General features: G+C 41.9%; 1 protein-coding gene across 13 annotated transcripts in view; it reads left to right on the top strand.

The window, feature by feature from the left end:
- LOC122560664 (ankyrin repeat and fibronectin type-III domain-containing protein 1-like) overlaps positions 1-27,085 on the top strand; it is a 931,085-nt gene that overhangs the window by 892,051 nt on the left and 11,949 nt on the right. For all 13 annotated transcript variants that reach the window (XR_015760575.1, XM_087997831.1, XM_087997829.1 and 10 more), the window contains 2 exons: positions 24,601-24,767; positions 26,107-26,317. Coding sequence is in view for 12 of the 13 variants with exons in the window: in XM_087997831.1 (XP_087853957.1) it covers positions 24,601-24,767; positions 26,107-26,317 (378 nt within the window). In the remaining variant the exon portion in view is untranslated. The remainder of the gene's footprint in view (positions 1-24,600; positions 24,768-26,106; positions 26,318-27,085) is intronic.

Raw genomic sequence — 27,085 nt, 5'->3', positions numbered from 1 at the left:
ATTCATGGAGTTTTTGAGCTCAGAGTTCTACATGAATGCATGCAGTTTTTGAGCAAAGCACAATGTAACCCTGCAAGTACAAATTCACCTCATAAAATATATGTGTGTATGTGGGTCTTTGTCTGTCTCTGTGTGTGTGTCTGCCTGGGTTGGAGGTTGTGAGTGTGAGAAAGTGTATGTGTGTGTGTGTAGTGGGCGTAGAGTGTCTTAAGTCTGTGAGGGGGTGCATATGTGAGTGTGTGTGTCTGTAAGGGTGTGTGTGGGTGTCTGTGTGCACGTCTGTGTATATGTGTGTGCGTGTGTATGTGTGTACAGGAGTGCCTGTGTGTGTGTGTGAGAGTGTGTGTGTGTGTAGGAGTATCTGTGTGTGTGTATAGTGCAATGGTGGTCACCTGTAATGTGACATGAACCCAAGGTCCCGGTTGGGGCCCTTCCTATGGGTACCGAACTTAGCTATCAGCCTCTGCTCAGCCACTTTTCGCTGCTGCCTGTCCCGAAGTCTGCCTTGGAGGATGGTTCCCCAAGGTCAGAGGTCACCCGAAGGTCCGAGGTCGAATGTCCTGAACCACTGAAGTGTTCCCCAACAGGGAGGGAACACTCCTGTCTGTTGATTGTTGTGCGGTGCCCATTCATCCGTTGTCGTAGCCTTTGCTTGGTTTCCCCAATGTACCATGCCTCCGAGCATCCTTGCCTGCAACATATAAAATAGACAACGTTGGCTGAGTCACATGAGTATCTGTCATGTACAAGATGGGAGGTGTCCCCACATGTAATAGTGGTATCTATGTCCACACTCTGACAGTCTTGCAGCGCCTACCGTGACAGGGTTGTATGGACTTGTCCTGAGAGCCAGGCAGTTTGCTATGAACAATGATCTGTTTGAGGTTTGGCGGTTGTTTAAAGGCAAGTAGTGGAGGTGTGGGGAAGGTCTTGGTGAGGTGCTAATCCTGGAGTGTTCCCTCCCAGTTGGGGAACACTTCAGTGGTCCAGGACATTCGACCTCGGACCTTTGGGTGACCATCCTCCAAGGCGGACTTCGGGACAGGCAGCAGCGAAAAGTGGCCGAGCAGAGGCTGATAGCTAAGTTCGGTACCCATAGGGAGGGCTTCAACCGGGACCTTGGGTTCATGTCACATTACAGGTGACCACCATTGCTCTATACACACACACAGATACTCCTATACTCACACACAGGCACTCCTATACACACATATACATGGACACACATATACACAGACGCACACACAGACACCCAAACACACCCTTACAGACACACACACACACAGACAGAAAAAGACCCACATACACACATATATTTTGTGTGGTGAATTTGTACTTGCAGGGTTACATTGTATTTTGCTCAAAAACTGCATGCATTCCTGTAGAACTCTGAGCTCAAAGACTGCATGAATTCATGTAAAACTCTGTTATCTCACTTTTTTAGATTAGAATCAATCTAAACATCATGGCATAGACAGAGAACACAGGGGGTTAACACCTTCAACATATTGTCTAGCTATCACCATTGTTAACAGCTAACCTGAGAATGCAACTTTTAAAAAAAAAGGTTTTGTGATTTACACATGAAAGAAAGGTATTTTAACAGATGAAAGGCTTAACAATCAATTTTTCAATGTATAATTTCAGTTACATCACACTGTAAATTTTTGCTATAAATTCTGTGTGTTAGGATTGAGCCCTCCACTATCACCTGATGAAGGAGCGACGCTCCGAAAGCTAGTGTGCTTCCAATTAAACCTGTTGGACTATAACCTGGTGTTGTGTGATTTTTAACTTTGTACACCCCAGTCCAACACCGGCATCTCCAAATCAGCAAACTTGGATACTTTACACTCAGGCTCCCTCATTTAAGTCAAGGATAGTGATTGTAAATAGGAGGCTTATGATCTTATCCTGGCAATAACCCACTAGATACATCCAACAAATGAAAATGACGCCATTATTCGTGTTCTTTGTTCTTTTTGCTATTCATCAAATCACACGTTGATTAATCACACTTTTTTTCTGAATCTTTTCCTCCCTCTAATCACCCTTCCCCACCAATTCATTACACCAATTCATTTATTATTAGTCAATTTGCTTCATCAGAGCATTGATCCAAATCTACTTTAAATTGTGATTATCCCGCCTGATGTCTTCTGGTGCCCCAAGACTCAAAAACCCTGCCTCCCACTTTTTCAACTCAGCCTTGTAATCAGTATCTTGCCAATTTGCATGTGACTTACATGACAATTCTGAGATTATTACCTGTGTGATTCTGTGTTTAAATTTTGACCCGAACTCCACAAACTCTCTCATGTGAACCACATCGCTAGTTATACCTATGCAATTGGATTCTGTATGGTTCATGATTATTGAATCCTTCCTCCTCATCCCAACTACTTCTGGAACTCCAAGGACATGCCCATGAACCAGGAAGGCAGCGCAACCTTCAGAAATCATAGAACAATCCTTTTGTTCCTGACTTCTAATGACCTGCACCCTTATTTGACTGTGCAGTCTCCTGAATCAAAATATCCACCCACTCCCTTTAACCTCTGATGCACTGCTCAACAATTTTATGTTCAAGTTTCCTAAAATCCATATCATACTGTGGATGTCAGTGTCCAGATCACAATGTCCTCTGCAACTCCCAAACATTGCATTTACAGTAAACCATTTACATTAGCAATCCTATATGTTGTAATTATAATTTATTGATTAAAATATGTGTTTTATATATATATATATATATACACACACAATTCATCTTGTGTTTTTCTATTTTTTTAACTAAATATTTGGTCAGATTTAAGATGTAGATATTATCTGTAAACATGTTCCTGCTGTCCCTTTATGTTATGTGACTTCTTCCTCAACTGTATTTACAGTGTGTCTCTTAATCCTGTCAGGGTGCTTAATACTGTAATGTCCTACAAGTACTTTGGTAAGGGTGTTTATCACTAACACAAGTGTGTTTAACATTGTATTAAGGGTGTTTATTACTGCTCTAGGGATGTTTAATGCTGCTGTCAGGGGTGTTTATTGCTTGAGGGATATTTAATACTGCTGTCAGGTTATTTATTACAAATCTGAAGGTATTTACTACTGCAGCACAGATACTTAGCATCATTCTCTGGTTTTCATCATTGATTCTTGGGTATTTGCGAAAGTTACGAGGGAAATTGATGCTCTAGCAAAGCGAATTTAATGCTACTGCATGGTGTACTCTGCATACATTTTCACCAATGTTACTTTGCTTTATATTTGAATGTCTCCTGTGCTGTGACAGTCAAATAATACCAATGCATTAACGTTGTGCTTTCTGCTAACTCTTGAGAATGGTTGATATCTATTCAATATCTTATTGCTTGCTTCTTTGCATATTTAAGCTCTTTGCTCCAAAAGACTCTGCTTGTTTATTTTCCATAATTACAATTATGCTTTCCATATTTGAATTTTAAAAAAATGTTTCAATGTTTTGCCCCTCCAGTTGGCCTGTTAATTGCATTGTCTAGCTTGTGTATGTTGTCATAGCCACACAGGTTTACCAAAATTTTATAGAAAAAAAACACTTTTTACATTTAAAAATAGAACGGAAAATGAATAATTGACTTTAAAATAAGATGTAATCAGAGGATCAAATGATTTCTTCTCCCCTTGTGGCAGTGAGATTGAAATTGCAATAAAGTATCTTATGGATTTACTAGTTGTTATTGGCCAGATACATAAAGGAACTAATGCATAATGATTTCACAAACGTAATAGTTGCAGAATAAAATTCAACAGAAGAAACAAAATTACCTTATTGCAAACAGCTGAGATTTAAACCCATGGTGTCAATGCTAACATTGTCAAGCACCATTTGTGTGGACAATGTGAATACTAATATTATAGTCTCAGTATTGTGATAAGAAACATCAGTTCAGACATTTTAGAGAGTAGCCTCATGTCAGTCTGTCTGGGAGGCACAGACACCAAAGAGGGAAGAGGAAAGGAAGAACATAGCCTAGAATTGACTAACAGGTAGAGAAGTGGAGCTAACTATCAATTTGAAGGCCAAGTTGTATCTTCTCAACAGACTGCACTGCCCTGCATCTGGAATAAAGCCAGAAAATTGCTATTGCAAGAAGTTTGTTGCCAGAAAATTCCAACCTCCTCGGTGAACTAAAAAAAATTAAAAGAAGCATCACTTTCTTCTTGAATCTTGAAATATTCGACATTAATACTCGACATATTCGACATTTTGTTTAAAGATCCAACTGTGTGCTACCATAATCAACTTTTCTGTGTGTTTGTATGTGACTTGTGTCTGAGTTTAAGTGGATACTGTTGTCATTACATTCAAGTGTAGAGGTGTAAACATTCACTCTTCCTCTTTCTTAAAAAAAAACTTTTCTGACATGTGTCTATTCGTGAGAGTCACAGGACTCAAGGGGTGTCAGAACACATCTTGCTGTTGTCCTTCAAGAGGTGGTAAACAGGTGAGCCATCCTATCATCACTCAACTGGCCACAGCTATATTGTAACCTTGATATGTTAAAGCCAGGTGAGTATGAATACAGTAAATTGAGAGGGAGCATGAAGATGAAAATGAGACTGACACAGGTAATAAATAAAATACCAGTTTAATGTCAGTTATAGAAAACCTAAAAATAATTGGTATATTTATGTAGGGAGTAAGAGGACTGGTGGGGCCTAACATGGACAAAATGAATGATACTTATATAGAGACACAGGGCAAAATCAGGATACTTAATGTGCACTTTGTATCGGTGCTTACCAAGCTGATGCTGACAAATGTTGGCAAAAGTAGGTATGGTAAAGGGAATGGATGTGGTGAAAATTGTCACGTAGGAACTCCGGGAAATGCTCAGAGTGAACAACTTACCTGGGCTGGATTTCTTGTATTGAGGTTGCTGACGAAAATTGGAGTTTGAATCTTTCAATCTTCCTAGATACAGGGGAGGTGCCAAAGAATTGGAGGGTGGCAAAGATGATATCTTATTAATGGTGTCAAGATATTACTACTCACTACAGACTAATCAGTTTAACACCAGTGTTACATTTTTTGGAAATATTAAACAGGAAAAAAATCAAGTACATGGAAAGGTTTGACAGTATTAAGGATAATCAGCATGGTTTTGGAAAAGGCAGCTAGCACTTGACCAATTGATGTTATTGATGAAGTCACAAGGAAATTGAAGAAAGGAATGCAGTGAATGTTCTTGACATGAATATTTAGTAAGTGTTTGCCAAATATCACAAAAAAAACTGGTTAACAAAGTTGAGGACCATAGAATAGGAGGTTTTAAGGACTGCAATAAATATCAAGACAGAAGGATGAAAGGCAATGGTGTTACCCAAGTTTCAGTGCCATGATGTGTATTGACCATTTGGCTATGGGATTACATACAAAAATTTCTAAAACTTACCAATGATGCCCAAAATAGAGGAATAGCAAACACTGAAAATGATATCATTTTACTGCAACAGCCTAGCAGAATGCGCAGATAAGTGACAGATGAAATTTAATATGAATAGAATATCCTTTTTTGGCAGATGTACTCAAGTACAGATCTACAGGAGTACAGTGAAAGGTTTTACAATGTCACCTCTTATGGCGCCATGTGAGGTACAAGTACCTTGATATAAATCTTAGATTGAAAAGAGGAATAAAAAAGAAAAGTAGTTGCATTATTTTACAGAAATAAGACATAGTTAAAAGGTCATACAAACAACTTAGTCATATAAACAAATTATATGTAAACATTACATTGCATTAGCTGAGTGCAGGGGCTTCCACACATGGTGTGACTGCCCACACCAGACCCCTGTCCAACAACGGTCCTTGCCGGCATCTGCTCCAGAATGGCTTCTCCTCGTCAGCTCCAGTCGGGGCGGCTGCTCCTTTATAAAAGGCTAGTTAGACTACAACTAAAATATTGTCTCTAGTTCTGGTCACCACACTTGAGGAAGGATGTAAGAGTGCTTGAAGGGATGCCAAGGAGATTTACAAGAATGGTTGACAGGTGCAATTATTTTGGTGACATCATTAAATTCCCCAATCCTAAAGGGCAGATCAACCTTCCAGAGTGAAAGTGTTGGGATGCCTAACTGCATATAATTGTATTGCATCAAAATCACAATTTGGCTGAGTTATGTGCTTGCTGCAAATTAAATTCTACCCAATTGAGAAATTTGACCCTTCAAATACCAAACTGCATACAACAAGTGACCCTCACTTCCTCCTTGACTTTGTGGTGTGCACTTACTGCTTTGTCTTTTAGTAATACACATTTTAAGATTGTATTGAGTTAGATGTAGGGTCTCCAAGTATATTCAAGCAACTAAAAAGAGAAAGATGGCTTTGTCCATGGGCCAGGCTGGAGCAAAAGCAGCTAAGGGGAGGAGACAAGTTGTGGCCGAAAGACAGGCTAGGACTAAAGTGGCTGAGATGAGGGAGGGTCAATGGTTTAATTATGGGCACTGTCTAGGTAAGAGTGATCTGGCTGTCCAGAGTGGAAGGGTGAACTTGTTGTAGTTTCTATCTTATCCTGTGTTGTTTGGGACAATGGTTGGCAAGACTAAAAGACTAATCCGAGATGGAAGATGGGAAAAATTTCTGGCTGTAACAGCTGTTGTTTTTTGAGGTATTTTAGGTGCTGGAGGTGATTTCCTCGAATTCAAGGAGCAGCAATTACTGTTTTATATGCTGTTGCATTGTTTTGGAACTTTGGAAAAAAAAAGTCAAAACAACAGCAGTTTTAAAAGGGAGAAGAACAGACAAAGGAAGCACATGGTGAGGTCAGTGCAGGAGAGAGAGAAAGAAATAAACTGACACTGCCTTTGCTGTTTGAATTCATGGATCGCTGGACATCGGAGTGCGTCTGGGAAAATTAACAAACAGTGAAATTCACAACTGATCTTGGAGGAACTGTTGGGTCAAGTTCACAGCACAGAAACAGATAAGTGTATTGTTGTTTTAAGTGTGACCTACAGAAAGGCTGCAGTAGTGAGTAGAGTAGGTTCTTTCTTGACTATATGGTTTTGGAGATATGTCTCTTGATTAAGCTTAAAATATAAGCCATAACTATTCATTTAACATGGGGAAGTGTTTGTAGAGGAATAAGACGGTGTTATTTTCTGGATTGTGAAGAAGCAAAAATGGCCTTTAGTAGAGTGAAATGTGCTTCTTGTCAGATGTGGGAGTTTAAAGAGTGTTTAAGGATTACTGCAGATTATATCTGCCATAAATGCTGTTGGTTGCAAATCTTATCAGATCGAATGGATCAGTTGGAAAGACTGATGGAAAGAAGCAATGAGAAATTTGCAACAACAACAGTATGTGATGGATGGCCGTTATAGGAATGGGGGAAAGTCTCAGATAGAGTGACACAGATGGGTTAACTCCAGGAAACTTAAGAGAGGTAGGCAGCTAGTGCAGGAGTCTTTTGTGGCTATACACATTTCAGAGCTGAAAATGTGTTGCTGGAAAAGCACAGCAGGTCAGGTAGCATCCAAGGAACAGGAGAATCAACGTTTTGGGCATGAGCCCTTCTTCAGGAATGAGGAAAGTGTGTCCAGCAGGCTAAGATAAAAGGTAGGGAGGAGGGACTTGGGGGAGGGGCGTTGGAAATGTGATAGGTGGAAGGAGGTCAAGGTGAGGGTGTTAGGCCGGAGTGGGGGTGGGGGCAGAGAGGTCAGGAAGAAGATTGCAGTTTAGGAAGGCGATGCTGAGTTTGAGGGATTTGACTGAGACAAGGTGGGGGGAGGGGAAATGAGGAAACTGGAGAAATCTGAGTTCATCCCTTGTGGTTGGAGGGTTCCTAGGTGGAAGATGAGGCGCTCTTCCTCCAGCCGTCGTGTTGCTATGGTCTTGCGATGGAGGAGTCCAAGGACCTGCATGTACGATATACATCCAATATACATCGTATCATCCGTCGTCATTTCCGCCACCTCCAAACGGACCCCACCATCAAGGATATATTTCCCTCCCCTCCCCTATCAGTGTTCCGAAAAGACCACTCCCTCCGTGACTCCCTCGTCAGGTCCACACCCCCCCACCAACCCATCCTCCACTCCCGGCACCTTCCTCTGCAACCGTAAGAAATGCAAAACTTGCGCCCACACCTCCCCCCTTACTTCCCTCCAAGGCCCCAAGGGATCCTTCCGTATCCACCACAAATTCACCTGCACCTCCACACACATCATTTATTGCATCCACTGCACCCGATGTGGCCTCCTCTATATTGGGGAGACAGGCCGCCTACTTGCAGAATGTTTCAGAGAATACCTCTGGGACACCCGGACCAACCAACCCAACCACCCCGTGGCTCAAAACTTCAACTCCCCCTCCCACTCCACCAAGGACATGCAGGTCCTTGGACTCCTCCATCGCAAGACTATAGCAACATGACGGTTGGAGGAAGAGCGCCTCATCTTCCGCCTGGGAACTCTCCAACCACAAGGGATGAACTCAGATTTCTCCAGTTTCCTCATTTCCCCTCCCCCCCACCTTGTCTCAGTCAAATCCCTCAAACTCAGCACCGCCTTCCTAACCTGCAATCTTCTTCCTGACCTCTCTGCCCCCACCCCCACTCCGGCCTATCACCCTCACCTTGACCTCCTTCCACCTATCACATTTCCAACGCCCCTCCCCCAAATCCCTCCTCCCTACCTTTTATCTTAGCCTGCTGGACACACTTTCCTCATTCCTGAAGAAGGGCTCATGCCCAAAACGTTGATTCTCCTGTTCCTTGGATGCTGCCTGACCTGCTGTGCTTTTCCAGCAACACATTTTCAGCTCTGATCTCCAGCATCTGCAGTCCTCACTTTTTCCTATACATATTTCAAACAAGTATGTTGATTTGGAAAATGTAGAGGTGGGGTGGATTCTCAGTGAAATGTAGCACCAGCAGCCACGTTTCTGGTATTGAGACTGGCTCTAATCCAACGAATGGTACGTCGGGTTCCAAGAGATCAGTTGTGTTAGGGGATTCTCTAGTCCGAGGTATAGACAGACGTTTTTGTGGCCAGCAGCGAAAAATCAGAATGGTGTGTTGCTCTGGTGCCAGGATCAAGGATGTCTCAGAGAGGGTGCAGAATGTCCTCACGGGGGAGAGGAGCCGGCAAGAGGCCATTGTCCATATTGGAACCAACGACATAGGAAGGGAAAAGGTTGAGAGCCCGAAGGGAGGTTACAGAGAGTTAGGCATGAATTTAAAAAGGAGGTCCTTGAATATAGTAATATCTGGTGCTACGAGCTAGTGAGGGCAGGAATAGGAAGATACAGCTGATTAATGCATGGCTGAGGAGCTGGTGTATGGAAGATGGATGCACATTTTTAGACCATTGGAATTTCTTTTGGGGTAGGAGTGACCTGTACAAGAAGGACGGATTGCACCTAAATTGGAAGGGGACTAATATACTGGCAGGGAAATTTGCTGGAGCTGCTAGGGAGGATTTAAACTAGTAAGGTGGCGGGGAGGGACCCAGGGAGATAGTGAGGAAAGAGGTCAGTCTGAGACTGATACAGTTGAGAACAGAAGTGAGTCAAATAGTCAGGGCAGGAAGGGGCAAGATAGGACTAATAAATTAAACTGCATTTATTTCAATGCAAGGGGCCTAACAGGGAAGGCAGATGAACGCAGGGCATGGTTAGGAACATGGGACTGGGATATCATAGCAATTACAGAATCATGGCTCAGGGATGGGCAGGACTGGCAGCTTAATGTTCCAGGACACAAATGCGACAGGAAGGATAGAAAGGGAGGCAAGAGAGGAGTTGGAGTGACGTTTTTGATGAGAGATAGCATTACAGCTGTGCTGAGGGAGGATATTCCTGGAAATACATCCAGGGAAGTTATTTGGGTGGAACTGAGAAATAAGAAAGGGATGATCACCTTATTGGATTGTATTATAGATCTCCTAATTGTCAGAGGGAAATTGAAAAACAAACTTGTAAGGAGATCTCAGCTATCTGTAAGAATAATAGGGTAGTTATGGTAGGGGATTTTAACTTTCCAAACATAGACTGGGACTGCCATAGTGTAACAGTTTAGATGGAGAGAAATTTGTTAGGTGTGTACAAGAAATTTTTCCGATTCAGTATGTGGATGTACCTACTAGAGAAGGTGCAAAACTTGACCTACTCTTGGGAAATAAGGCAGGGCAGGTGACTGAGGTGTCAGTGGGAGAGCACTTTGGGGCCAGCGACCTTAATTCTATTAGTTTTAAAACAGTGATGGAAAAGGATAGACCAGATTTAAAAGTTGAAGTTCTAAATTGGAGAAAGGCCAATTTTGACGATATTAGGCAAGAACTGTCAAAAGCGGATTGGAGGCAGATGTTCGCAGATAAAGGGATATTAAACAAGTATTTTGCATCAGTATTTACTGTGGAAAAGAATACGGAAGATATAGACTGTAGGGAAATAGATGGTGACACCTTGCAAAATGCCCAAGTTACAGAGGAGGAAGTGTTGGATGTCTTGAAACGCATAAAGGTGGATAAATCCCCAGGACCTGATCAGGTGTACCCTAGAACTTTGTGGGAAGCTAGGGAAGTGATTGCAGGGCCTCTTGCTGAGATATTTGTATCATCGATAGTCACAGGTATGGTGCCGGAAGACTGGAGGTTGGCTAACGTGGTACCATTGTTTAAGAAGGGTGGTAAGGACAAGCCAGGGAACTATAGACCGGTGAGCCTGACTTCGGTGGTAGGTAAGTTGTTGGAGGGAATGATGTACATATATTTGGAAAGGCAAGGACTGATTAGGGATAGTGAAAATGGCTTTGTGCATGGGAAATCATGTCTCACAAACTTGATTGAGTTTTTTAGGAAGTAACAAAGAGGATTGATGAGGGCAGAGCAGTAGATGTAATCTATATGGATTTCAGTAAGCCGTTCGACAAGGTTCCCCATGGGAGATTGATTAGCAAGATTAGATTCCCTACAGTGTGGAAACAAGCCCTTTGGCCCTACCAGTCCACATTGACCCTCCGAAGAGTAACCCACCCAGACCCATTTCTCTCTGACTAAAGCACCTAACACTATGGGCAATTTAGTATGGCCAATTCACCTGACCTGCACATCTTTGGACTGTGGGAGGAAACCGGGGCACCCGGAGGAAACCCACGCAGACACGAGGAGAATGTGCAAACTCCACACAGACAGTTGCCCGAGGCTGGAATTGAACCTGGGACCCTGGTGCTGTGAAGCAGCAGTGCTAACCACTGAGCCACCGTGCCGCAAGGTTAGATGTCATGGAATATAGGGAGAACTAGCCATTTGGATACTGAACTGGCTCAAAGGTAGAAGAGGGTGGTGGTGGAGGGTAGTTTTTCAGACTGGAGGCCTGTGACCAGTGGAGTGCCACAAGAATCACTGCTGGGTCCTCTATTTTTTGTCATTTACATAAATGATTTGGATGCGGGCATAAGAGGTACAGTTAGTAAGTTTGCAGATGATACCAAAATTGAAGATGTAATGGACAGCAAAGAGGGTTACCTCAGATTACAACAGGATCTTGACCAGATGGGCCAATGGGCAGAGAAGTGGCAGATGGAGTTTAATTCAGATAAATGCGAGGTGCTGCATTTTGGGAAAGCAAATCTTAGCAGAACGTATACACTTAATGATAAGGTCCTCGGGAGTGTTGCTGAACAAAGAGACCTTGGAGTGCAGGTTCATAGCTCCTTGAAAGTGGAGTCACAGGTGAAGAAGGCGTTTGGTATGCTTTCGTTTATTGGTCAGAGTATTGAATACAGGAGTTGGGAGGTATGTTGCGGCTATACAGGACAATGGTTAGGCCACTGTTGGAATATTGCATGCAATTCTGGTCTCCTTCCTATCGGAAAGATGTGAAACTTGAAAGGGTTCAGAAAAGATTTACAAGGATATTGCCAGGGTTGGAGGATTTGAGCTGGGGCTGTTTTCCCTGGAGTGTCAGAGGCTGAGGGGTGACCTTATAGAGGTTTATAAAATTATGAGGGGCATGGTTGGGTAAATAGACAAAGTCTTTTTGTCTATTTTGATGGTCATGAAGGTTTCCTCTAATTTGTTTTGTTTAGTGATGACAAAGGTGTCACCCACGTAGCGGACCCAAAGTTGGGTTGGATGGTTGGCAGAGCTATTTGTTCAAGTCTCTGCATTACTGTCTCTGCTAAGAACCCTGATATCGGAAATCCTCTGTGTGTTCCGTTGGTTTGTCTGGACTGCCAGACTACTCAGATGCCTTGGCATCATGGTAGCCCACAAACCAACCAACACACTAAAACAGCAGCTCCCTGTGACTTAGTCATAGAGTCATAGAGATGTACAGGGTTGAGAAGTCCAGATCTAGAGGGCACAGGTTTAGGGTGAGAGGGGAAAGATATAAAAGAGACCTAAGGAGCAACTTTTTCACACAGAGGGTAGTACGTGTATGGAATGAGCTGCCAGAGGAATTGGCGGAGGCTGGTACAATTGCAACATTTAAAAGGCATTTGGATGGGTATATGAATAGGAAGGGTTTGGAGGGATATGGGCCGGGTGCTGGCAGGTGGGACTAGATTGGATTGGGATATCTGGTCGACATAGACGAGCTTGACCGAAGGGTTTGTTTCCCTGCTGTACATCTCTATGACTCTATGACTAAGTCACAGGGAGCTTGAGGCACTGGGCGTGGACATTTACTTCTAGGGATATGTCTGGTAGTATTGACTCATAGAACATATGTTGACAGTCAAAGAGGGGATTTGGATGGGGAGTTAGAAGAATGTATGGTCAGAGAATGTATGGCATCATGGGTGGGGTCATGGAAGTTGATGGTAAAGGTGACATTACGGATGTGAGGGTGAAAGGGTCAAGAGGGGCATCAGCACCCAGATGGTAAGGAACTCGGGGCAAAGTCAGAAATTATGCTACGTATTAATGGATTGGTATAAATGGTGGGAAGGCTCCAGGGTAATATGGATTATAAGACAGAAAAAATGTGGGAATCTTAGTGGATGGCAAGGAGGGGTTTATTCTCATAACAACAAATAAAGTGTTATTTTCATATAGTAAACTAAAACATCTTTCAATTTCAAGAAGGCACACAAAGTGAGAAGAAGTTGTTTTCAGTTTGCAAGCTTTATGATTAGACCTTTTAGCTGACTAGAGGGGTACTCTACTAATTGTGAGATATTTTTAAATTAATCTGTTCAGAGGTGCCAATATACACTTTCACAGCAGGTTGGATTTGAATGCAGGCCTCCTGATGCAGAACACAGACACTATCACTGCACACAAGAGCATTCCTCTACTCATATTGAATACAGAGGATGGACAATTGTGCTCACTGAGGTTTCCTTCCCAATAAACCAGTATAACTCCAGAACACATGGCATCACAAACATTCCAACTAAATCCCCATTAAGTCATGGAGCCATAGTACATTGTGGCCTGATGGTGACATGTTTTCTAAGGTATGGAAGCAACCATAGAAGAAGATAGAGAAATACAACTCAACATTTGCCAGACAAGGAGAAATGTGGAGACATATTTAGGCTGAAGGGTTGGTGAGTGTCAGTTTTCAATAAGTTGATAGTGCCTCTTATTTTTATGGAGTGCAGTAGATCATTTATCCTCTTTATGCACTGAATCCAATCCAGGTTTCTTTGTGCAAAGGTGCTGACCTGTGGAGTGGTTTCAGGCCAGGCTACAGGATGGGCTGACTTCCTGCAGCCATTCCTGAGGAAAAGGATCTCTCTTTTGGTTTATATAAGGCTGGGAGCAGAACCCAAATGAGATGTCAGTTATGTTTCAAGAAGGAAGATAGTGTTTTTTTCACAACTGCAAGAGCTTACTTAAGGTGTTCATTCTGCAGGCAGCAAAGTTAGACAAAGCTGTTTCCTGCCAAAATGGCTGATGACATCATCATGTCATGTGATCAGAGTCTTAAATTGACAGTCCACCATACTTAACAAGTACCCAACATCCCTCCCACTTTACATCAGAGGTTCCTACAATGAAAACATGGATACAACTGTCATTAGGTAAAGATGTTCCGGAGGACACCAGTTGCTGTGTGACTGCACATCTTACACATCTGTTGTTGTTTCTCATTGGCTTTACCCTTGGCTTTACCCTCTGCTTTCAGTGTTCTAGAAACATCACCTGTAGCTGTCTTTTCCCGAGCCGAGTGAATGTCTAAAGATTTGGGGTGACACGGTGGCTCAGTGGTTAGCACTGCTGCCTCACACTGCCAGGGTTCAATTCCACCCTTGGGCAACTGCCTGTGTGGAGTTTGCATATTCTCCCTGTGTCTGCATGAGTTTCCTCTGGGTGCTCCACTTTCGTCCCACAGTCCAAAGATGTGCCACTTTGGTGGACTGGGCATGTTAGATTGCCCAGAGTGTCCAGGGATGTGCAGGCTTGGTGCATTAGATATGGGAAATGCAGGGTTGCAGAGGTAGGATGGCGGGATGGCAGTGGGTGGGATGCTTTTTGGAGGGTTGGTAGATGGGTCAAATGGCCTGTTTCCCCACTGTACGGATTCTATGATTCTAGGTTTGTGATATTCTCCATGAAAGTAATCTCTCTCTCAGGGGCTCCAGTTACTGTTCTGGCCTCTGGTATATCCAGACCTCTATTTGGCAGTTATTTGTGGATCTTCAATTAATTTTGTCTCTGGCACATTCATTCTGGTTGCCAAGACTCAATCTGCATATCTTCTCCATTCTACATGTCTGTGTTACAATAATGGCTGGTACTCATTACTTGCCAGTGGTATTATTCATCACAAAACCTTTTGACCTCTTTGGAAAACATGGAATTTGACCTTGTTCTTCCATTGGAAACTCCGATTCTGTTGTTTCCTGTCAACAATGTCCTTTGTCATGGGTAGCTTCAGCAAACAAAATGCCACTTGCAACTGACAATTTACCATGAGCAATGCTGCAGAACTTTGAGTGGTTGAGTTGACTGTGTTCCAATATAACTTGGCTCAGTCTTTTGGATAATGCTCCTTGTTCATGAGTTATCTTCTAACGAATGTCAATTGTCGTAACTAAACTTTTTGCCAAGCCATTTGTGAGTGGGTGATAAGGAGCTGATTGTTTATGTTGAATTCCTTTCAGCTTTAGATAGATAGTCCATAAACTCATGATTAAAAACTGTGGACCACTATCATTAACAAGTTGTTCTAGATTACCAAACATTGCAAAGCTCTCCCCAATCTTTCAATGGTTTTCTCTTAAGAGGTTATTTTCATTCTAGCAACTTGAGGCAATTTGATATGTGTGTCAACTACTATGAAAAAGATTCACCCTTCAAAAGTCAATATGGATTACTTGCCATGGCTTTTCCTGCCTATCCCATGGATGTAATGGTGCTAATGAAGTTAAGCAGCTGCACAAATGCCCACCCTCAATTTCAGAATCAAGCCCTGGCCGTCAAAAATAGCTTCTGGCTATCTCTTTACTTACACCAATGCCACAGTGACCTTCATGTAGTTGACTTAACACACTTTTCGTTAGTTGTGGTTAAATGATGACTCTTGTTCCCCATAGGAAACAACCTGCTAGTACTGATAGTTCTAGCTTCTGTGTGACAGATGGCTTCAATTCTGGGGTTGTTCCTGCAATTTTGCCATGAAATGCCACATCCGTCACTTTTGGTAGTACTGGACTATTTCTAGTGTACTTCATTACCAGAATGTTCTCCACTTGTTTGAAGTAGAAAATGTCTACATATGCACTGTTTGTAGTTGATTATATGGCAAAAGTAACATAGAGCACCTATCAGCGTTCCCATGCAAGCTGGATTGCTAACACTTAAATGTACAAGTATGAGCTGATAACAATGCCTACCTCTATAGTGTGCTGCTAGAGAATGCATCTCTATATGAGATCCAAATATTGTGGTTTGTGGTCTGTTAATAAGGTAAATTCCCAGCCATGTAGGGATTGGTGGAATTGTCTAATACCAAACATGGTTACTATAGCTTCATTTTGTATCTGTGTAGAGTTTCCTTCTGCTTTGTCTAATGAATTTTATGCAAAAGCTGTTGGTTTTCCTCACCATATGGTTAGATGTGAGGTGTGACTGCTCCCACTCCATAATGGTAGTTTCAACAGTAATTTTGGATCAAAACGTTTCAGGACTTTTGATTTTGAAGCCTCTTTGATTTTTATAAAAGCTCTTTCACACTAATCTTCCTATCTCCAGTTCTTGTTTTAATTGTGCAAAGGCTTGACAATGATTGTACGTTTGGGCCAAGCCTGGTATAATAATTTAATAAGTCCAAAATTAGGTATTATGATAAAACAAAGAACTGTGAATGCTGGAAATTGAATCAAAAGCAGAAATTGCTGGAGAAGTGCAGCTGGTCTGGCAGCATCTGTGGAGAGAAAGCAGAATTAACTTTTCAGGTCCAGTGACCCTTTTTCACAGGACCCAAAACATTAGCTCTGTTTTTTCTCCACAGATGCTGCCAGGTCTGCTGAGTGTTTCCAAAATGATTGTAATTGGCTTACATGTTGAGGTGCTGATGCCTCAGAATAGCTTTTACTTCTGAAGATGATTCATGTAGTCAAATAGCATCGATGACATGGCCTAAATATTTGATGGAAGATTTGAAAATTTCATTTCTGTCCTCCTTTTAAGCATAGATCATAATCGTCCAGTCTACTATGTTATCTGGAAAAGCTGACCTCCAGTTGGACCAGAAGATAAATCATTGATTAATCACAAAGGATACTGTTCAGTGCAGAGTACTGGATTAATATTGACTCTAAAATCAACACAGATGTATACCAATCCATCTTTCTTCATCACTGGTATGATAGGTCTGGCCCAAACACTGACATTTATCAAGGACTCCCATCTTGACCAGTCTAAGTCTGTCTCAGCCTTTGATTTGAGTGCATAATGAATTAATCTAGCCTCACATTTTGCTTCATTCTCATCCTGGATTTTCATTTTGACAAAGATCTCTTCCATGCTTCCCAGATTCAATGAAAACAACAGCGTGTTTTATTAGAATTTAGATAGATCAGTCTCAGAATCTAACAAGCGATTTACTTTAGCCTAGATGAGTTTGATTTTCTCCAACCACATTCTTCCCAATAAAACCAGAAGTATTCATTTGGCAATGTGTAAGGTCAAGTCTTCAAACTGACCATATAACAGTACATTCATTTTGACATAACCCTTTAAAGGCACCATTTTGCCTATGTTTATTCTTAGTACAATCTTTGCGAGTTGCAGTGCAACATAACTCAACTGCTTCTAAAACACACTTTTAGGTATTTACAAAACCATTACTCTAGTGTCAATCTCCATTTTAATTGCTTTGCCATTCAGTAAGGTAGTGACCTAATATTAGTTAGTATTGCCAGCAATGGTCAATTTGTTTTATAGCAGTACTCTTCAGTACTCTTCCCCGTGGTAGGCTGATGGAGAAAGTGGAGTCACATGGGGTCCAGAGTGTACTAGCTAGATGGAATAGAGAACTGGCTGGGCAGCAAGAGACAGACAATAGTAGTGGAAGGGAGTTTCTCAAAAGGGAGAACTGTGACCAGTGGTGTTCCACAGGGATCTGTGTTGGGACCGCTGTTGTTTGTGAAATACACAAATGATCTGGAGGAAGGTATAAGTGGTCTGATTAGCAAATTTGCAGATGACACTAAGATTGGTGGAGTAGCAGATAGTGAAGGGGACTGTCAGAAAATGCAGCAGAATATAGATAGATTCGAGAGTTGGGCAGAGAAATGGCAGATGGAGTTCAATCCAGGCAAATGCAAGCTGATGCATTTTGGAAGATCCAGTTCAAATGCGAACTGTACGGTAAATAGAAAAGTCCTGGGGAAAACTGATGTACAGAGATGTGGTTGCTCAGGTCCATTGTGCCTTGAAGGTGGCAAAGCAGGTCGATAGAGTGGTCAAGAAAGCATATAGAACATAGAACATAGAAGAATACAGCGCAGTACAGGCCCTTCGGCCCTCGATGTTGCGCCGATCCAAGCCCACCTAACCTACACTAGCCCACTATCCTCCATATGCCTATCCAATGCCCGCTTAAATGCCCATAATGAGGGAGAGTCCACCACTGCTACTGGCAGGGCATTCCATGAACTCACGACTCGCTGAGTAAAGAACCTACCCCTAACATCTGTCCTATACCTACTCCCCCTTAATTTAAAGCTATGCCCCCTTGTAATAGCTGACTCCATATGTGGAAAAAGATTCTCACTGTCGACCCTATCTCAACCCCTAATCATCTTATACACCTCTATCAAGTCACCCCTAAACCTTCTTTTCTCCAATGAAAACAACCCCAAGTGCCTCAGCCTTTCCTCATACGATCTTTCTGCCATACCAGGCAACATCCTGGTAAACCTCCTCTGCACCCGTTCCAGTGCCTCCACATCCTTCCTATAGTATGGCGACCAAAACTGCACACAATACTCCAGATGCGGCCGCACCAGAGTCTTATACAACTGCAACATGACCTCAGTACTCCAGAACTCAATTCCTCTACCAATAAAAGCCAGTACGCTATATGCCTTCTTCACCGCACTATTTACCTGGGTGGCAACTTTCAAAAATTTGTGTACATGGACACCAAGATCCCTCTGCTCATCCACACTACCAAGTATCCGACCGTTAGCCCAGTACCCCATCTTTTTATTACTCTTACCAAAGTGAATCACCTCACACTTAGCTACACTGAACTCCATTTGCCACCTTTCTGCCCAGTTCTGCAGCTTATCTATATCCCGCTGTAACCTGCCACATCCTTCCTCACTGTCTACAACTCCTCCGACTTTCGTATCATCCGCAAACTTGCTCACCCAACCTTCTAACCCCTCCTCCAGGTCATTTATAAAAATGACAAACAGCAATGGTCCCAAAATAGATCCTTGCGGAACACCGCTAGTGACGGCACTCCAAGATGAACCTTTGCCATCAACTACTACCCTCTGTCTTCTTCCAGCCAGCCAACTCCTAATCCAAACCTCCAACTCACCCTCAATGCCATACCTTCGTATTTTTTGCAGTAGTCTACCATGGGGAACCTTATCAAACGCCTTACTAAAATCCATATACACCACATCTACTGCTTTCCCCTCGTCCACCTCCTTAGTCACCTTCTCAAAGAATTCAACAAGGTTTGTGAGGCACGACCTGCCCTTCACAAAACCATGCTGACTATCCTTAATCACATTATTCCTATCCAGATGTTCATAAATCCTATCCCTTACAATTCTCTCTAAGATTTTGCCCACAACAGAAGTGAGACTCACCGGCCTATAGTTACCAGGGTTATCCCTACTCCCCTTCTTGAACAAGGGAACCATATTTGCCAGCCTCCAATCTTCTGGCACTACTCCTGTAGACTAAGAGGACATAAAAATCAAGGCCAATGGCTCTGCAATCTCCTCCCTTGCTTCCCAGAGAATCCTAGGATAAATGCCATCAGGCCCAGGGGACTTATCTATTTTCACCCTTTCCAGAATTTCCAACACCTCTTCTCTACATACCTCAAAGCCATCCATTCTACTTAATTGTGACTCAGTACTCACATTGACAACAATGTCCTGTTCCTGATTGAATACTGACGAAAAGTATTCATTCAGTGTCTCCACAATCTCTTCAGCCTCCACACGCAACTTCCCACTACTATCCTTGACTGGACCTATTCCTACCCTAGTCATTCTTTTATTCCTGACATACCTATAGAAAGCCTTAGGGTTTTCCCTAATCCTACCAACTAAGGACCTTTCATGTCCCCTCCTTGCTGCTCTTAGCTCTCTCTTCAGGTCCTTCCTGGCTACCTTATAACTCTCAATCGCACCAATTGAACCTTCACGCCTCATCTTTACATAGGCCGCCCTCTTCCATTTAACAAGGGATTCCAATTCCTTATTAAACCACGGCTCCCTCACACGACCCTTTCCTCCCTGCCTGACGGGCACATACTTATCAAGGACACTCAATAGTTGCTCCTTGAACAAGCTCCACATATCAATTACACCCTTGCCTTGAAGCTTACTTCTCCAGGCCACACATCCTAAGTCATGCCTCACAGCATCATAATTTCCCTGCCCCCATCTATAACTCTTGCCCTGTAGTGCACACTTATCCCTCTCCATCACTAGAGTAAAAGTCACCGAATTGTGGTCACTGTCCCCAAAGTGCTCACCTACCTCTAATTCTAACACTTGGACTGGTTCATTACCCAGAACCAAATCCAGTATGGCCTCACCTCTTGTTGGCCTATCTACATATTGTGTCAGGAAACCCTCCTGCACACATTGGACAAACACTGACCCATCTAACGAACTTGAGCTATAGCTTTCCCAATCAATATCAGGCAAGTTAAAGTCCCCCCATAACAACCACCCTATTACTTTCACTCTTCTCTTGAATCATCCTCGCAATCCTTTCTTCTACGTTTCTAGGACTATTAGGAGGCCTGTAAAAAACTCCTAACAGGGTGAGCTCACCTTTCCTATTCCTAACCTCAGCCCAAACTACCTCAGATGGCGAGTCTTCATCCATCGTCCTTTCCACAGCTGTAATACTATCTTTGACAAGCAATGCCACACCTCCCCCTCTTTTACCCCCACCTCTGACCCTACTAAAACATTTAAACCCTGGAACCTGCAACAGCCAATCCTGTCCCTGTTCTACCCATGTCTCCGTAATAGCCACAACATCGAAGTCCCAGGTACCAACCCACGCTGCAAGTTCACCTACCTTATTTCGTATACTTCTTGCATTGAAGTATACACACTTCAAACCACTTTCCTGTTTACAGGCACCCTCCTTTGAAATTGATGCCATGTTCCTAACCTCCCTACACTCCAGGTCACTCCAGGCATGCTTTCCTTTATTGGACAGGGTATCGAGTACAAGAATTAACAGGTCATGTTACAGTTGTACAGGACTTTGGTTTGGCCACATTTGAAATATTGCATACAGTTCTGGTTGCCACATTACCAAAAGGATGTGGATGCTTTGAAGAAGGTGCAGAGGAGGTTCACCAGGAATGGTATGGAGGACGCTAGTTATGAAGAGAGGTTGCATTGATTAGGATTATTTTCATTAAAAAGATGAAGGTTGAGGGAGGACCTGATTGAGGTCTCCAAAATCATGAGAGGTAGAGACGGGGTGGATAGTAAGAAGCTTTTTCCCCGACTAGGCGACTCAATAACTAGAGGTCACGAGTTCGAGGTGAGATGGGAAAAGTTTAAGGGAGATGCATGGAAAGTCCTTTACGCAGAAGGTGGTGGGTGTCTGGAACACATTGCCAGCGGAGATGGTAGAGGCGGACATGATAGCGCCATTTAAGATGTATCTAGACAGATACATGAATGGGCAGGGAGCAGAGGGATACAGATCCTTAGACAATAGGGGACAGGTTTAGATAGAGGATCTGCATCAACGCATACTTGGAGGGCCAAAGGGCGTGTTCCTGTGCTGTAATTTTCTTTGTTCTTGAGTATGTGGGCTTTTCTCATGCTTTTTTTTGTAATATAGATGTTCATCCTTTTCAATTTCTGTACTTTGACTGTATGTTATCCACATTTCTTCTTCAAACGCGCTCATTCAAAGTGCCCTTTGCTGCGTGTCCTGTTGGCAGTTTTAAATTGGCATTGTGCTCATCTTTCAGCTGCCATTTTGTGAACTCTCTTGCTGGAGCTTGGCTGTTGAGCTGCCCAGGCTGCCAGTTCCATGAAGACTTCTATTTCCGGTACTTTTCTTAAGTCGAGATTCCATTCCATCAATCATTTCTTCTGGACTGCTTCACATCTTAAGCCACACACCAGTCCATTTCTCTAAGCATTATTTAAGTTGTCTCTGAAAGTTCACAAAATTCTGTGCTACTTAAAAATTGCTATGAACTGGAAGATAGATTCACCATCATGCTGGCTGAATTTCTGGGATCTGAACCTTTCAATGAACACAATGGTTTTGTAGAATTCCTACTATTTCTTCATCAGTTCAGAACCCAGCTTCTCTTGCTGCACCAAGCTCTTCAGGAAGTTAAAGGCTTTGTTCCCCAATAATACTCAGAAACGCAAGGACGATTGTGTCTGCTTCAACAAAATAATGGAATCTCTCTGGATAGAATTCTAGCTCTCTGTATTTCATGATTTAGTCCGATAGCACCAAAATTTCTATCTATTTTTTAGAAGAAATGAGAAAGGCCTTTGTAGCATGGTAGATTAGATTACTTACAGTGTGGAAACAGGCCCTTTGGCCCAACAAGTCCACACCAACCCTCTGAAGAGTAACCCACCCAGACCCATTCCCCTACACCACAGGCAATTTAGCATGGTCAATTCACCTAACCTGCAGATCTTTAGAGTGTGGGAGGAAACCCACACGGAGAGTGTGCAAACTCCACACAGACAGTTGTCCGAGGCAGGATTTGAACCCAGGTCTCTGGCGCTGTGAGGCAGCAGTGCTAACCACTGTGCCACCTGTGGTGTACTATGAAAATCTTAGACTTTGCTAACTTTACTACTTCTCATTTAAAACGAGGTATTTCTGAGTTCACCTGTTTTTCTTTGAGTGTATACCTCTATCTCAAAACATTTGCCCCCATGTAAGGTATTTGTTACTTAATGTACCTTCAGGATGGAACATGAGGTGAGTTGTTCTGCACTGTTCACCTCTTCCTTGTGGTGAATTCCTTCTCCCTGATGACCATCAGCCTTCCTGATGAAGGGCTTATGCCCAAAACGTCGATTTTCCTACTCCTTGGATGCGGACTGAACTGTCGTGCTTTTCCAGTACCACACACTCGACTCTGATCTCCAGCATCTGCAGTCCTCACTTTCACCTCCCTGATGACTGTACTTACTTCAGTGCAGTGATGGTGTTTTTTGTTTTGTTTTCATCGATGTACATCCAAGACCTGCAGTTAAGACCATGATTTTGTTTTTTTTCCCTGATAAATCAGTGGGTTTTTGTCCTGATAAAACCCTGTCGATCGCAAAGCAGTATGAATTCTCATCATTTCAAGCAGCACAAGAAGATTGAAGTGTTTAATAACCACAGTTGCTGTTTCAAGGAAGTGTTCACTCTGTAGACAGCAAGGTTAATCTAAGCTCTTTGCTGCCCAAAATGGCCAATGATGTAATGTGATTTGCATCTTAAAATGACAGTCACTACAGTTATCAAATACACATTGGTGAAACAGAGTTTCTGCTTGATTTATGATATCTGTGGGAGGGGCAACCAGTACATGTTCCAGGTTTGCACTGAGTAAAGTATTATCTGGGCAGTCGAACCTTCGTCACCAGAGATTCCTGGTGGGGAGGATTTATGGCACTCATCCAATAAGATTCAACACTCATGCATGTTAATTAATTCATAAGTGAAGTAATGAGCTGAAAAACATATGATTGTGCAAAAACACACATCTTGGCCCCAAAAGTGACAATCTTCAATGTGGTTAATGCTTTAGACTTCATAACAGATGATTCCATCGGAATATGGTTAGCTAAAAAAACTAGATTTGTGAAAGTTGGTTTATTGTTCTTGGACCAAAAGAGATGGAGGATGGATCTCTTGGCGGAGGTGAAAAGATCATAGTAGCTTGAGAGAAGGTAGCTTAAAGAAAAGCTGTGTGCATTAGCTGAGGGTGCAAGGTCCTAGGGATGCTGATTTATAATGTTTTGGCAAGAGATACAAGAGGGATGTGAGGAAGAGCATTTTTTGTACACAGCAGTGTAATTTAACATTAACTCCTCATCTATAAGATGGCAGAGCAGAAACGAAGAAAGATTTTTTAAAAATAGCATTTGAGGAAAATAAACTTAAAGGACTATGGGAATAGAAAGAAGGAATGGAACTAACTGGATTGCTGTGCAGGCAGTTTACATGGACTCATTCGACCAAATGGGCTATTTTGTGCTGCAATGGCTCTCTTATGCTAAAGGTTGAATTTATATGGCCACAATTTAAAATGTGTTTTTTTAACCTATTTTCAAAGCATCTATACTGATGAAGTAATATTTCTCTATCTAACAAGTTGCAGAGAAACATCTCTTTATTTTGGCAATGGACAAAGTTTAATTTCAACATTATAACACAGATGCCTGATGGCTGTCCATTTTATTGACACATACTGATGTATTTTAATGTAATGTTCATTAAAAACACAGACATGTCCCCACAGGAATGGTATAGTAACATGTCACATATTCTTTTCAATATAGTAGCTTTAACAATGTTTTCTAATAACACTGAAACAGATCTCAGCAGAAATCTGGATAAATGACTTGTACACTGAAACATTATGTTACTGATGTTTATAATCCATTAATTATTTACAATTTTGTTTTGCTGGACTTTTCATATCAAATATTCTGTAATTTATTTTTAAAAGGTAAAACAGTTTGGCTCCAATTTGTTAAAATGGTGCGAACATCTGATAAGAAGTCTGAATGTAAATTTAAAAGATTGAGGTGTTAACACTCCTAACTTTGTGTTTTGAACCATCTTTGAGTGTTACTGTATTGCATACAATCTAAGTATGGGTATTAATAAAGCTGTGTGTAAGATATGAATAAATGAATATTTCAGCCCATAGACAATTTGTTGTCTGTCTTTCAGTGCACTTCTCCACCTATGACAAAGCATTCATCAGCCAGTATTGCCAAGTCTCAGCACTGCTGGAGTTAGATTTGCTGCTTTCCCAGCAGGCACTGAGGGAGGCATTTTCTGATTCTGAGGTAGTGGCAGCCAAACAGAGGCATCAGCAAATCCAGGACTTTATTCAGGTGAGCACATTCTAGACAATGGCCAGCATGTTGTATTGATAGAACAAAGTTGAATAGATCAGTTTTCACATCCTTCATCAATCAGTCCATATTTAACTGAGGATAGACTGGGACCTCCTCTAATAAGTAGCTTTTGCTATCTTGTTAAAAGTGTTGTGGAGGTCCTGGTATTGGACTGGGGTGGACAGAGTCAGAAGTCACGTGACACCAGGTTATAGTCCAACAGATTTATTTGAAATCACAAACTTTCGGAGTGCTGCTCCTCCATCAGGTGACGAAGGAGCAGCACTCTGAAAGTTTGTGATTTCAAATAAACCTGTTGGACTATAACCTGGTGTCGTGTGACTTCTGACTTTGTTAAAAGTGAACTGTGAACAACTCAAAAGCAATAGTTTAAAAGAACCTCCCAATATCATAATATCCAAAATAGTCCGTTCATAGATTGAACAATACAGTTTATTCAGAATCCACTAAATAAAACTGGTTTCTGCTCATACATTGGATCATGCTGAGTGAGCTATTTATTTACAAGCCAAACATTTCTAGGATGATGACATCACTTCAAAACTGTGCTCATTTAAAAAAAACTTAGCTTATTAATGTTTGACAGTAGTAAATTCCAGAGGATAATAACACTTGAGAAATCCTAATATATTTTTGAAGCAAAGTTTTTATAAGTCTCAAGTGCACTGTACAGATAGTCCTAATGGCAGTGAGGAATAGATCAGAGGGGTGATCCAGAATATATCCTCAGTCTGAATCTGTTCCTAAAAATAACAGGCAAATTTTAGGTGTTGATGGTGAATGTGCTCTGTGACAGGAATATACAATAAGAATTTGGACAGCAAACTCAGACCAGACTGATGCAATGAAAGCTTATTCTGTCCTCTGGCTGGGTGAGTCTGACATAAATGAAATTGGACTCTCTCACTGCACGTCCAACACACAAACTGTCAATCATTTTGCATCAGTTGTCAGTTTGCTTCAGAAAGTCCATGGAATTTCTCTTCTCAGAAGTAAAAATGTGAGTTAGTGGTGGGCACACTTCTTAATTTGAAGATTGGGTACATTGACAGAATGGTGTAGAGGGGCAATTACTCTGTAGCTAGCTCGTGCTATACTTGACAAAGATTATTTAATGTAAGCACTGGGAACCTGAATTCAAAAGTATTCTATTCCACAGCAAAAACATTGCTTAATTTAGTTGACAAATGTGATTAAATTTGTGAGTACTCGATTCCTGAATGCTTGTTGAGTGATGATGTGCAGTATAGCTTTCTGCTCTTTTCTGTTTGAAATATACTATTCTATCTGGTTATTAAGCTTTAATTTTTTTCAGCAAATGGAGGAGATCTGGCGGGATATGCGCTGGATAATGGATGTTCTACAGTATGCAAGATACAAACAGCCTCCTGGGGGCATTCGATTGACCTTGCTGATGGATTTTACCACAGATATAAAAAAGGACAATCTGCAATCTGTTTCAGCCAACTTAGATTACTTGCCCTCCCCAACGCCCTCCCCAGAGACTAATCGCAAACATCCCACTGGTAAGTTCAGTAAAATACAGTACCAGGTACAAATAAACTCTGCCATTCATTAAAACATTGCATCTGATTTTTTTAATTGTGAAAGAGACCGTTTTGCTCTATTACTTTGCTCTGTTGCTTAAATTAAAGCTCACTCACCCCATTTAGTCCATCCTATTTCACAGCCGCAAGTCAGTGAAATGATGAAATTTCTTTGCACCAAATTCTTTCTTGGATCACTGACATAGGATCCATCTGTTTTGGCAGTCTGAAATATCTTATATCAATGGCTAATTTTGATGTGAAAAGCTACACACTGAGTAGCAACAAATTACACTACATTTGGGACAACATCACTGAATATTTCTCATTGAAAATTTGCATGTGTATTTTCCATAGGAGGGTCTAAATGAGGAAAAGGAAAAGGCTAGTTGGTGATTTACTCCTCCATACTTAGGCCAACAGTTGTTCCCTAAATGTTTTGCTGAAATCAGCTAGTACAGCACAAGCCAGGTACCAAATTGTACTTATGCCTTTTCCACATTTCTATTAAACAAGCAGCTTTTATCTTCCATTTCCTTTTCTATCCACAAGCTGTATTCTGTTTTCCCAGGATTTTGACCACTTTCCCTCTAATATGAGATTTAAACAACAGTCAAAATAAAACTGTATAAAAAGGTTTCATTTATAATTGTTAGTTCATCAAATGGGCTTCACTGCCCTAAGTATTATTTCTGTGCAATTAATGAAATCTGATTAAGAGCTGTACCACTCGCTCTTTAGTTAATC

This window comes from Chiloscyllium plagiosum, unplaced genomic scaffold, assembly GCF_037043375.1.
Source record: "Chiloscyllium plagiosum isolate Xiang-an unplaced genomic scaffold, Cpla_swu_hap1 HiC_scaffold_20, whole genome shotgun sequence".
Lineage (NCBI taxonomy): Eukaryota > Metazoa > Chordata > Chondrichthyes > Orectolobiformes > Hemiscylliidae > Chiloscyllium > Chiloscyllium plagiosum.
The sequence above is the reverse complement of the archived record's forward strand: the minus strand, read 5'-3'. Positions and strand labels throughout refer to the sequence as shown.